General features: G+C 53.3%; 1 protein-coding gene across 4 annotated transcripts; it reads left to right on the top strand.

Annotated features, from left to right (window-relative positions):
• Positions 1-278: 278 nt before the first annotated feature.
• On the top strand, positions 279-12428 carry RNF31 (ring finger protein 31). Of its 4 annotated transcripts, XM_007536325.3 has the most exons (21): positions 282-658; positions 745-891; positions 1046-1201; positions 1430-1489; positions 1592-1667; positions 1866-2043; positions 3106-3493; positions 3685-3972; positions 5357-5605; positions 5708-5893; positions 6037-6243; positions 7715-7888; positions 7969-8067; positions 8155-8244; positions 10145-10259; positions 10362-10480; positions 10690-10803; positions 10927-10984; positions 11651-11747; positions 12013-12181; positions 12297-12428. In XM_007536325.3, exons 1-21 carry the CDS (start codon positions 467-469, stop codon positions 12348-12350), a joined length of 3216 nt encoding a protein of 1071 aa, XP_007536387.1. In that variant the 5' UTR covers positions 282-466; the 3' UTR covers positions 12351-12428. The 4 variants fall into 4 exon arrangements, 3 of the variants coding, with proteins under 3 accessions (XP_060031280.1, XP_016049828.1, XP_007536387.1); XM_016194342.2 differs by having other exon boundaries at positions 281-658; positions 10690-10984; XR_009545374.1 differs by lacking the exons at positions 11651-11747; positions 12013-12181; positions 12297-12428 and having other exon boundaries at positions 279-658; positions 10328-10480.
• Positions 12429-12469: the final 41 nt, after the last annotated feature.

The following is a 12469-nucleotide window of genomic DNA, read 5'->3' as shown; positions in this document are numbered from 1 at the left end:
GGGATCGGACCGCGATCGATGGGTCCACACCAAGATCCCCAAGCTTTGGGGGAAGTCTGTTCCCCTTCCAAGTTGGGACTGTCTCGAAAGGGGCGGAGCCAGCCTGGGAGGAAGGCGGAGGAGAGCGCGAGGACCCAGTCCTAGTAGGCCCAGGGGCGCTGTGGGAGGGGCCAAGCGGCGCGCCTTTCTCATTGGCTAGAGAGCGGCCTCTTACGGGCTATCCAGCTTCCAGGCCCCGCCTCTTCCTCCGAAACTGCGCCGCAAGTCCCGCCCTCTTTCCTAGTACTTCCTGTTCCCCAGCTCAGCCTGGCTGCCTGCCCCGGGCTGCAGTGACCCACAGCTGATGACCCCGAGGGGCTGCGCCGCGGACGCGGTCAGGCTGTAGGGAGCAGGGCGCCAGGCAGCGCGGCGGGTGAGTGGGGGTGCGCGCAGCCTGCGTCGGGCCGAGACTGTCTCCTGTCTCAGGATGCCTGGGAAGGAGGAGGAGCAGGCCTTCCTGGAAGCCCGCGAGGAGCTGGCGAGCGCTCTGAGAAAAGATTCGGGACAGACGTTTGCCCTGGAGCAGCTGTGGCCGCTGCTGGTTACCTCGCTGCCGCCAGCCGCCCGCTACCTGCAGCTGGACGCTGCACGCCTGGTTCGCTGCAACGCTCACGGGAAGGTGAGTGCGGTCGGGCCAGGCTGGGAGCTGGGCGGAGGACGCACCGCGGCGGGGCTCACAGCTCCCTGTTGTCTCCCTGCTCCCAGCCCCGCAACTACCTCAGCACCCTGTCCACGGCCCTGAACATCCTGGAGAAATACGGCCGAAACCTGCTCAGCCCTCAGCGACCCCGGTACTGGCGCGGAGTCAAGTTTAATAATCCCGTCTTCCACAGTACGGTGGATGCTGTGCAGGTGAAGCCCCTGGACTCCTTAAGGAAGAGGGAGACTTGGCCTGGGCCGGAGAATGGCTCGACCGGGCTTAAGGCCATGCTGCATGGACCGGGCTCCAGCCCCACTTGGGGGAAAGGGGCCTGCTGGGTGGTGACAGCTTGCCAATGTCTGGCAGGGGGGCCGGGATGTCCTGCGATTGTATGGCTACACGGAGGAGCAGCCAGATGGCCTGAGCTTCCCCGAGTCCCAGGAGGAGCCAGACCATCACCAAGTTGCTACTGTCACACTGGAAGTCCTGCTGCTTCGAACGGAGCTTAACCTGCTGTTACAGGTGAGGTGTCTCCACCCGGGAGGACTTAAGTACCAGGACTGGGGATCTCCTAACCTGCATCCAGACCCACTGTAGGGACTCCCTCCCTGTGCCTCTGAACCGTAGGCATAGCCCCCACAGCAACTTGGGAGTCTCCCACGCTGTTTTCCCTGTGTGCTCTGGGAGACCATGGTTTGGGGGAGGGCCTTGTTCTAGGGGTGTAGGTGGGAATTCTTTCCTTGTTTGCAGAATACCCACCCAAGACAGCAAGCGCTGGAGCAGCTGCTGAATGACAAGGTTGAAGATGATGTAAGCAAGAAATGGGACCCTGGGGCCTGGTGAACAAAGGGAACAGGGTTTGTGGGACTCTGTGTCCCCAACCCTTGCCCATTTCCTGCCTTCTTCCTACAGATGCTGCAGTTCTCAGAGTTTGCCCCTCTACTGAGAGAGATTGTTCCTGCCTCCCTCACTACACCCTCCGCCCCAGGTACTTCTGTACTCGGTGGAGGGGGTGTTGGGAGATTATAATTGGATGGGAATTTGGTGCACTCCCCGCTATCTTCTTATTAGCTTCTTTTTTCAAAGAGATTAACACTTGGGTCCAGATGTCCTGAAAAGTAGTTTGTGACATGTCCGCCTCCATAGCAGCTTCAGGCGTAAAGATGTTCTCTCACCTATTCTGCAGGTCCCACTCCAGGCCCCTGCTTCCTCTGTGGTTCCGCTCCTGGAACACTGCACTGCTCATCCTGCAAACACACCTTGTGCTCAACTTGTGACAGTCTGTTCCACAGCCACCCATCCTGTGCTCTTCACCTCCGCCAGACTCTGCCTGCCATCTCCCAAGCTCCCCAGCTGACCCCTAGGTGAGAGGCCTCCTCCTGCAAGTGGGAGAGGAATCGAGCACACTAACAATTACTTGCTATCTATGATGTGCCAGATTCTGTGCTGGAGATGTTTCATAGAGAACAAGTAGCCAGTGACTGCCCTCCAGGAGCTCCAGATACCAGGCGGGCAGCCCTCACAAAATTATTATGGCAGACAGTTAAGTAGCCTGAAGAATCATTTCAGTCAGTTGGCAGTTTTTTGTTTTTTGCTTTTGCCTCCAGGGTTATCGCTGGGGGTCGGTGTCTGCACTATGAATCCACTGCTCCTGGAGGTCATTTTTTCCCATTTTTTGTTGCCCTTGTTGTTGTTATTGCTATTGTTGCTATTGGTGTTGTTGTTGTTGGATAGGACAGAGAGAAATCAAGAGAGATGGGGAGAGGAAGATAGACACCAGGAGTAGGGCTGTAGCACAGCAAGTTAAGCGCAGGTGGCGCAAAGCACAAGGACCTGGCTCCCCATCTGCAGGTGGTGAAGCAGGTCTGCAGGTGTCTGTCTTTCTCTCCCCCTCTCTGTCTTCCCCCATCTCTCTCCATTTCTCTCTGTCCTATCCAACGACGACGACAACAATAATAACTACAATAATAAAACAAGGCCAACAAAAGGAAATAAATAAATAAATATTTTTTAAAAATTAAAAAAAAAAAAGATAGACACCTCCAGACCTGCTTCACTGCCTGTGAAACGACTCCCCTGCAGCTGGGGAGCCGGGGGCTCGAACCAGGATCCTTATGCCGGTGGTCCTTGCACTTTGTGCCACATGCGCTTAGCCCACTGCGCTACTGCCCGACCCCCAGTTGGCAGTATTTTAAGCACCAAGTATGGGCCAGACCTTATAGAAGGGATATCTCCCAAGAAAATAGGAACTTTAATTTCTCTTTTAAAATATTAAGCAGGCTATAGGGTTGGGAAATGCTCCAGACAGAATAATATGAACAAAAGCCAGTTGTGTGTTGTAATGTGGGGACAGAAGGGACTTAATACTCACGTCTCCACCCCCTCCCACCCCCCCTTAGCAAGCTATGTCTATTTTTCCTTTACAGCTTGCCAGTCTCAGCTCCAGCACGGCCTCAGTCAACCTCCCTGCTGGTCCTGGGAGACAATTCTCTTTCTTCCCCTGATCCCTCAATCACCCGTCTACCCTGGCAGTGCGCTGCTTGTGCCATGCTAAATGAACCTTGGGCAGTGCTCTGTGCGGCCTGTGAGCGGCCCCGAGGCTGTAAGGGGTTGGGGCTGAGGGTCGAGGCTCCCCAAGGAGCTGGAAGCCAAGAACCTGAGCTCCCACGGGAACGCTGGGCCTGCCAGAGCTGTACTTTTGAGAACGAGGCTGCAGCTGTGCTGTGCGCCATGTGTGAGCGACCTCGACTGGCTCAGCCTCCCAGCTTGGTGGCAGATTCTCAGGATGCTGATGTTTGCCTGCAGCCCCACCAGGTAACCTGTTCTTTATCTGCACCTGTGGCCACAACACTGTCCTCTGCTTCCTCTTTCCCTGTTTCCTTTCAGTCCCCTGTGTGTGTCCCGCCCCCCCCCCCACACCCCCCGCCCAGTTCCATGCATTCCCATCCCAAGAGCCTGGGGTCTGACAACTTTCAACGGGCTAATTCTTTCTACCTTCCCAACAGGAGAATGCTTTGCTTTCTTCTGCCCAGACTCGAGTCTGGTCCTGTGTGCACTGTACCTTCTGCAACTCGGGCCCTGGATTGGTGTGTGCTATGTGCAATCGGACTGGCAGTTCCATCCCAGGACATCACACCCCCTGTCCCCAAGCTAAATCTTTGGAGGAGGGACTCAGAGAACCAGGGCCTTCACGATGCCTCAGTGCCCCACCACCCAGTTTTTGTGGAGACCTCGAGAAGCAACACCAAGACAAAATGCGGGAACAGGGCCTTCAGCTAGTGAAGAAGATTCGGGTCAGGATCTGGGCTTGAGATGAGATGGCACTGGGGGGCAGAGGGAGGCAAGAGTTAATGAAAACAGGTTCTTAATGGCTTTTTTTTTTTTAAAAAAAAATTATATTTATTTATTTTCCCTTTTGTTGCCCTTGTTGTTTTAACATTGATGTGGTTATTGATGTCATTGTTGTTGGATAGGACAGAGAGAAATGGAGAGAGAGATGGGGAAGACAGAGAGGGAGAGAGAAAGACAGACCTGCAGACCTGCTTCACCACTTGTGAAGACTCCCCTGCAGGTGGGGAGCCGGGGCTCAAACTGGGATCCTTACGCCAGTCCTTGCACTTTGCGCCATGTGTGCTTAACCCGCTGCGCCACCGCCCAACTCCCTGAATACAGGTTCTTATGAAGCATGTCGTTGGGGCCTGGCAAGGGAGCTCATTTGGCTAGTGCACTGCTTTATCGTGGGCACAACCCAGGTTTGAGTCCAGCCCTCACAGCACTAAAGAGAGCTTCAGCGCTGTGATCTCTTTTATTCTGTCTCTACCTATTTCCCTCCCCCCTTATTTTCCTTATTACTTTATAAGACAGAAAGAAGTTGAAAAGTGAAAGGGAAATGGGGGGAGGCACCAACAGCACTGTTTCACTGTTCTTGAAGCTTCCCTCCTGCAGGTGAGAACCAGGGATTTGAACCCAAGTTTTTGAGCATGGTAATGTGTGCACTCAACTAAGTATGCCGCCACTCAACCTCTCTGTCTCTGCCTTAAAAAAAAAAAAGTTGTATTGGGAGTCAGGCAGAGACAGAGAGGTTGAGTGGTGGCATTTTCTCTTTTCTATCAAACACAAACAAAAAACCCTTAATAATAATAACATAAAAGTTTAAGTTCAGCTCAGCCTCTACTGGAGCTTAAAATAAAAAAACATGGAGGTCAGGTGGTAGCACAGTGGGTTAAGCACACATGGTGCAGAGCACAAGGACCAGCGTAAAGGTCCCAGTTCGAGCCTCCAGCTCCCCACCTGCAGGGGGGTCGCTTCACAGGTGGTGAAGCAGGTCTGCAGATGTCTATCTTTCTCTCCCCGTCTGTCTTCCCTTCCTCTCTCCATTTCTCTCTGTCCTATCCAACGATGACAACATCATCAACAACAACAATAATAACTACAACAGTAATACAAGGGCAACAAAAGGGAAAAATAAAAAAAATTAAAAACATAAGCATTTGAGATGTGTCACTGGCAATTGCTGATATGTGTTGAACACTTAGCACATAACAGGTGTGTCATGTGCACTGCTCACTAGATCTGTCCACTTGAGCTCAGCCTCAGTCAGCGTTGGGGTCTGGGCCCAAGGTGGGTGGTAAAGAGCGCTCCTGATAGACCCTCTACCTGGGTGTGACTTTGCCTTAGGAAGGAGAAGCCGCTGGTGCCTGTCCCGAGGAGGTCTTCTCAGCACTGCAGTACTCGGGGACTGAGGTGCCCCTGCAGTGGCTACACTCCGAGCTGCCCTACGTGCTGGAGATGGTGGCCGAAGTGGCTGGCCAGCGGGCCCCTGCACTGGGCGCCTTTTCCTGTCAGGAGGCCCGGAAAGCCTGGCTGGATCGTCACGGCAATCTCGAAGAAGCTGTGGAAGAGTGTGTGAGAGCCCGGCGTAGGAAGGTACCCGCTCTGCTGGACTGGGCAGGATGGAGGGCTTCAGGGCTCAGAAAATCACACACTTCTCTGCTCCTCTGTATTCCCCCTTCTGCCCCCCACATACAGGTGCAGGAGCTCTGCTCCCTGGGCTTCCGGCCGGAGGAGGGCTCTCTCCAAGCATTGTTCCAGCATGGGGGTGACGTCGCCCGCGCCTTGACTGAGCTACAGCGCCAGCGCCTAGAGCCTTTCCACCAGCGCCTCTGGGACACTGGCCCTGAGACCACCCCTTCGTGGGATGGACCAGACAAACAGGTGCTGGGTTACAGCAAAAAAACCACAAAGAAACCACCGAGAATGGTAGAGGGAAGGCTGAGGAGTAGAGGGCCTGGGGCCTGATGATGCTTCTGCCCTGACCTTCCCAAACCCCAACCCTCTGCTCCCCAATCCCATTGCAGAGCTTGGTCAGACGACTGTTGGCAGTCTATGCACTCCCCAGCTGGGGCCGGGCAGAGCTGGCACTGGCGCTGCTGCAGGAGACGCCCAGGAACTATGAACTAGGGGACGTGGTGGAAGCCGTGAGGCACAGCCAGGACCGGGCTTTTCTGCGCCGCTTGCTCGCCCAGGAGTGCGCTGTGTGTGGCTGGACCCTGCCCCGCAACCGGGTGAGCCCCTGCCCACCGTGCCTGGCTTTAGAATGACTTTATTCCCCACTGGATCCCCACTGCATCCCAGCCCCTCTCTATGCTCCTGTCTTTTGCTCTGCAGTTGCCCTGTCCGCCTGAAGGATTCTGGGAAGGAGAGGAATAAGACACCTCTGCTATCTGCCCTTCTTTCTAAAGTCCTATTATGTAAACTTTCCAGTGTTTTGTGGTAGAGAAGACTGTATATTTCCTCCTTCACTACCTCCTCTCACCTTGTATTCATTGCCAAACTCGGCAGTTGTTATTACTGCTTTTTAAAAATTATCTTCATTTATTTATTTATTGGATAGAGACAATAGACATCGAGGGGGAAGGGGGTGATAGGGAAGGAGAGAGACCCCTGCAACACTGCTTCACCACTGGTGAAGCTTTCCCTCTCCAGGTGGGGGCCAGGGCCTCAAAGCTGGGTCCTTGAACACTGTGATGTGAGCGCAATGAGGTGTAACACCACCTGGCCCCTTAACACTTTTTCAGATAGACACAGAAAGAGTAAAAGAAATCATAGGGGGCAGGGGTAGATGGCATAACGGTTATGCAAAGAGATTCTCATGCCTGAGGCTCCAAGTCCCAGGTTCAAGCCCCTGCACCACCATAAGCCAGAGCTGAGCAGTGCTCTGGTTAAAAAAAAAAAAAAAAAGAAAGAAAGAAATCATAGGACTGAAGCTTCCATTAATGTGGCTGGGGCCAGGCTCGAGCCCGGGTTGTCCTCATGGCAAAGTAGTGCAGTAAGTGAGCAATTTGCCAGCATAATCAGCAGGGTTTTTTTTGTTTGTTTTTGTCTCCGGGGTTATTGCTGGGGCTCAGTGCCTGCACTACAAATCCGATGCTCCTGGAGGCTATTTTTCCCATTTTTGTTGCCCTTGTTGTTGTTGTTATTTTTATTGTTGCCATTGCTGTTGCTGTTGCTGGGTAGAAGAGAGAGATGGGGAAGACAAAGAGGGAGAGAGAAAGATAGATACCTGCAGACCTGCTTCACCACTTGTGTAGCGACACCCCTACAGGTGGGGGCTTGAACCGGGATCCTTACGCTGGTCCTTGCGTTTTGCATCATGTGCACTTAACCCGCTGTGCTACCGCCCAGCCCTCCCCCCCATGAAACTATTTTATCTTAGCTCTTTAACTGCTCAGCTCTGGTTTATGGTGGTGCTGGACATTGAACCTGAAACCTCAAAGCCTCAGGCATAAAAATCTTTTGCTTAACTACTGTCTCCCCTCAAGTTCAGTAACTATCAGCTCATGTGCAATCTCATTTTGAAGCAAATCTCAGGTGTCGTATAGTTTATAACTACTTCAGCATATATCTCTATAAATAACTTCAAATAAAACTATTTGAAAACAGTCATAAATACTATTGTCACAGTGAGTTCCTGGCTACCGCCCATCACCCAAATGGGCAACTGTGGCCTCTGACACCCCACTGCCTTCACTCCAGATGCAGGCCCTGACTTCCTGTGAGTGCACCATTTGTCCTGACTGCTTCCGCCAGCACTTCACCATTGCCCTGAAGGAGAAACACATCACAGACATGGTATGCCCTGCCTGTGGCCGCCCGGACCTCACTGACGACACACAGTTGCTCAGCTACTTCTCGACCCTCGACATCCAGGTACTGCTTCCTTGGGACTCAGGGTGACTGGGCTCTGACGGGCAGACCTGCCCATCCACCACTTCTGCACCTGCCCCCAGCTTCGGGAGAGCCTGGAGCCAGATGCCTATGCGCTGTTCCACAAGAAGCTGACCGAGGCTGTGCTCATGCGGGACCCTAAGTTCTTGTGGTGTGCCCAGGTCGGTGGCCTACCCAGAGGAACCAACTGGAGGGGCAGAGCTGGTGCCAGGCAGACCTCATGCGGCTTTCTATTTCTGCATCCACAGTGCTCCTTTGGCTTCATATTTGAGCGTGAGCAGCTAGAGGCAACGTGTCCTCAGTGTCACCAGACCTTCTGTGTGCGTTGTAAGCGCCAGGTGAGGCTTACCCATCTTTTTAGATGAACTTGTCAAGCTGTGTGGCTAGATTCCGAGTGTGTACTGATCTCACAGAGTTTGCAGAGCAGTCATCAAAGGAGGGAAGGAGAAAAAGGGAGATAGAAGAAGAAGAGAGGAAGGTAGAAGGGAGGTGAAAAAGGAAGGGAGGGCAAAAAAAAAAAAAAAGAATCTGAGATTAGGAGTAACAAAATGGACCTCTATGGGGCAGAGAAATCCAACAAGTCTCCTCCTGAAAGTTAAGAAAAACCCAACTATGGAAAGAGCATTTGGGTCAGAGAGAACAACACATGGAAAGACCAAAGTCAGGGCCGGGTGGTGGTGCACCTGGTTGAGTGCACGTGTTACACTGCACAAGGGCCCGGGTTCAAGACCCGGGTCCCCACCTGCAGGGTTTCGGAAAGCTTCATGAGTAGTGAAGCAGTGCTGCAGTTGTCTCTCTATCTCCCCTTTCCTTTCAAATTCTGGCTGTCTCTATCCAATAAATAAATAAAGATAATATTTTTTTTTTTAAAAGAAAAAGAAAGACCAAAGTCAGGATAAAGTATTGTGTGACTGGAGCCGAATAACTAGGATGAGAGTGGTTGGTGGGCAGACAGATTAAGAGAGGCTGTGAAGCCAAGTGAAGAAGGTAACTGCCTTTTGTTCTAACGCCAGGTAGGGGGTAATAACCACCTCATTTATCTTAAATAAATTAATTAATTAAATAGGGCTGGAGAGATAGCATAATGGACAAACAAAAAGACCTCCATGCCTGAGGCACCAGAAATTTCAGGTTCAATTCCCAGCACCACCATAAATCAGAGCTGAGCGGTTAGGTTGGGAGGTAACTTAACTGGTAGAGTACACACTTTACCACCACGAGGACCTGACTTTGAGCCCTTAGCCACCACATGGAAGTGTCCTGCAAAGGAGGAGCTTCTTGAGTGGTAAAGCAGTGCTGTGGTCTCTCTCTGCATCTCACGTTCTAACTGGGATTAAAAAAAAGAAAAGTCAGGCTGGTGGTGGCGCACCTGGTTGAGCACACACATTACAATACGCAAAGACCCAGATTCGAGCTCCTGGTCCCCACCTGCAGGGGGAGAGCTTCACAAGTGGTGAAGCAGAGCTTCGAGTGTCTCTTTCTCTCTCCCGATCTCCCCCTTTCCTCTTGATTTCTGTTTTCTATCCAATCAATAAATAGAGATAATAAATTTTTTTTCTGAAGTCTACTGGGAGTAGAGTGATGGAATATACAGCCACAAAGCTACAGCAAAATAATAATGAAATATTTCATACCCCAATATTGCCTCTGCATTATGAAACCTAATAATCAAATGAGCAGCTGACACCTTATTACCAAATCTCAAAACTAGAACTTTCCCAATACCATTGATGCTGCCTATTTTTTCAAAGGCATATTTTATTTATTTATTTATTGGCTAGAGACAGAAATTGAGAGGGAAGGGGAAATAAAAAGGGAGAGAGACAAGAGAGACACCTGCTTCACCACTTGCAAAACTTCCCCTCTACCAGTGGGGGCTGGGGGCTTGAACCTGGGCCCTTGTACATTGTAATGCATGTGCTCAGCCAGATGAGCCACCACCTGGCCCCCTCACCTTTAAACACTCCGGCTGCAAGGTGGAGGATGGACCATGGGAGAGCAGGAGTGGAGGCTGAGAGACTAGTCTTGGGTCAAGACCTCATCGGGCTCAGAGTAAGATGATCACACTAGGGGTGAAGACAAGGAGACAGCACTGAGGTTGGCTGGGATGGTGGAAACGAGGCTGGCCCCCATCTTGGGATCTCTCTCAGTGACATGAGCCAGGAAGCACGACGTGTGAGTGGAGGGGCTGCCAGGGGGGCCAGAAGCATTCACGTAAGGCTTGCTTCCTTCCGGCAGTGGGAGGAGCAGCACCAAGGCCGGAGCTGTGAGGATTTCCAGAACTGGAAACGCAACAATGACCCAGAATACCAGGCCCAGGGCCTGGCCATGTACCTCCAGGAAAATGGCATCGGTAAGGCTGCCCCCTGGGGCTTGTCTGCCCACTGGACTGTCACTGCCAGCAGCCCCCTTCTTGCGCAGTGACGGACCAACCGTGGCCCGCTGTGCTTTGCAGACTGCCCCAAGTGCAAGTTCTCGTACGCACTGGCCCGAGGAGGCTGCATGCACTTTCACTGTACGCAGTGCCGCCATCAGTTCTGCAGCGGCTGTTACAACACCTTCTATGCCAAGAACGTAAATCCAGAGAATGGGATTTGAGGGGGGAGAAGTGGGGATGGGGAGGGTGGCCTTGGGTATTAAGTACCTCTCTCTGCCCCCTCCCCTCCTCTTTGTTTGCTCTAGACCCTCACCCCCACCCCATGCCCCTCAGACAGGGCTTCCTGAAAAACCCCAGAGCCCCCGTATTCTTTTAACTTCCCCTCTCCCATCTGGGTTTCCGTCAGAAATGTCCAGACCCTAACTGCAGGGTGAAAAAGTCCCTCCACGGCCACCATCCCCGAGACTGCCTCTTCTACCTGCGAGACTGGACGGCTCTCCGGCTGCAGAAGCTGCTGCAGGTCAGGGCCAGCCAGCCTGACCGCTCAGAGAGGAGGCAGGGTGCAGGGTGGCAAAAAGGGCAAGGACTCCCAGCAGAGGGACAGCCAGGGAAAGCTAACACACCCTCATCTGCCCCTCCTCAGGACAATAACATCATGTTCAACACAGAGCCCCCAGCAGGGGCCCGGGCAGTCCCTGGAGGTGAGTGACAGGAGCCCGGAAAGGGGACAGAGTGTGTGTCTGGGTCTGCCAGGGCTCAAAGAGAGACCTGTACTTACTTGTGGGCCCATAAATGTGGCTGAATAAACCTCCCGGGGCCTGTTTCTTCAGCTGTAAATAAGAGCAGTACCCACCTTGCGACTAAGCTGTCTAACATGCCACCACCACATTAAAGCACCGGCTCCTACTCACTTTCTTCTCCCTGTCCCAAATGGCAGTGAGTCATAGACTCCATGAGGAACCAAGCCTGCTTATTGTAGTGTCTTAGGCTCCTCGGGGCAACAGAGATGTGACACAAGAGTTCTCACCTGCCCATCTTAGCATCTAGATAAAGGAAAACCATCACAGGATGAGTTAGCTAGGCAAGGACCAAGTCACAAGCAACAGAGCTGACTCACAGGATGGGCATTTGGGCCCACAGCTAGCTTGGGTACAAGCAGGGCCAGCAAGGTTTCTGCCCCTCGATCAGAGCTGGCCTCCCGATGGGCTCATCTCAGTGCCCACCACCACTGTCAGAGCTGGTGGCCCCAGACACCACCCTTGAAGCCATCTCCCATGCCATCGATAGCCCCGTTCTCCACAGGCTTTGTGGCCAGTGCTTCAGTCTGCCAGCAGCAGTTCTCTTCCTCCCTAACCCTTAACCCTTAGGTGGCTGTCGAGTGATGGAGCAAAAAGAAGTTCCCAACGGACTCCGGGATGAAGCTTGTGGCAAGGAGACTCCCACTGGCTATGCCGGCCTCTGCCAGTGAGTGCCTGGCAGGACGGGGCATGGTGTTGGAGAAGGGCATAAGAACAGTGAGGGCACGCCAGGACAGTGTGTGAGTCCTGTGGAGAGTGGGCGGGAGGGTCTCTCTGGGCAGAAGCAAGTGCAGAGGCCTGCAAGTGTGGCAGGAGAGCATAGGCAGTCCCGTTCACCTAAGCGTGCCGGGGCCCAGCAGGGTTCCGAGGACACCCAGTCAGTACCCTTAGCTGAACAGAAGAGCACATACTCCGCTCTCTCTCCTCCCCAGGGCACACTACAAAGAGTACCTCGTTAGCCTCATCAATGCCCACTCACTGGACCCGGCCACCCTGTATGAAGTGGAGGAGCTGGAGACGGCTGTGGAGCGCTACCTGCACGTGCACCTCCAGCCGCTGGCTGGGGAGGAGGCCCCCAACTACCATGCCCGCTTGTTACAGGTAGACACTCCACCCAGCCACACCTGACCCCAGGCTCTAGGAGCCCCCTGGCCTGCCTGTGTCCGAGCGCCAGCCCCCTCCTCCCCCCAGTGTCATCATCTCTCTCCTTCTGCAGAAGCTGACCGAGGAAGTGCCTTTGGGACAGAGTATCCCCCGCAGGAGGAAGTAGCTGAGGGCAAGGCCCTGGCAAGGGTGCCATTGACTCCCTCAGGAACAGCGCCAGCACCAATAAAGAGGCATCTCCTTGCCCAGGCTTCTCGTTGGTCCTTCTTCCCGATCCCACCACCT

This window comes from Erinaceus europaeus, chromosome 16 (assembly GCF_950295315.1).
Source record: "Erinaceus europaeus chromosome 16, mEriEur2.1, whole genome shotgun sequence".
Lineage (NCBI taxonomy): Eukaryota > Metazoa > Chordata > Mammalia > Eulipotyphla > Erinaceidae > Erinaceus > Erinaceus europaeus.
This window is presented reverse-complemented; position numbering and strand designations above follow the sequence as displayed.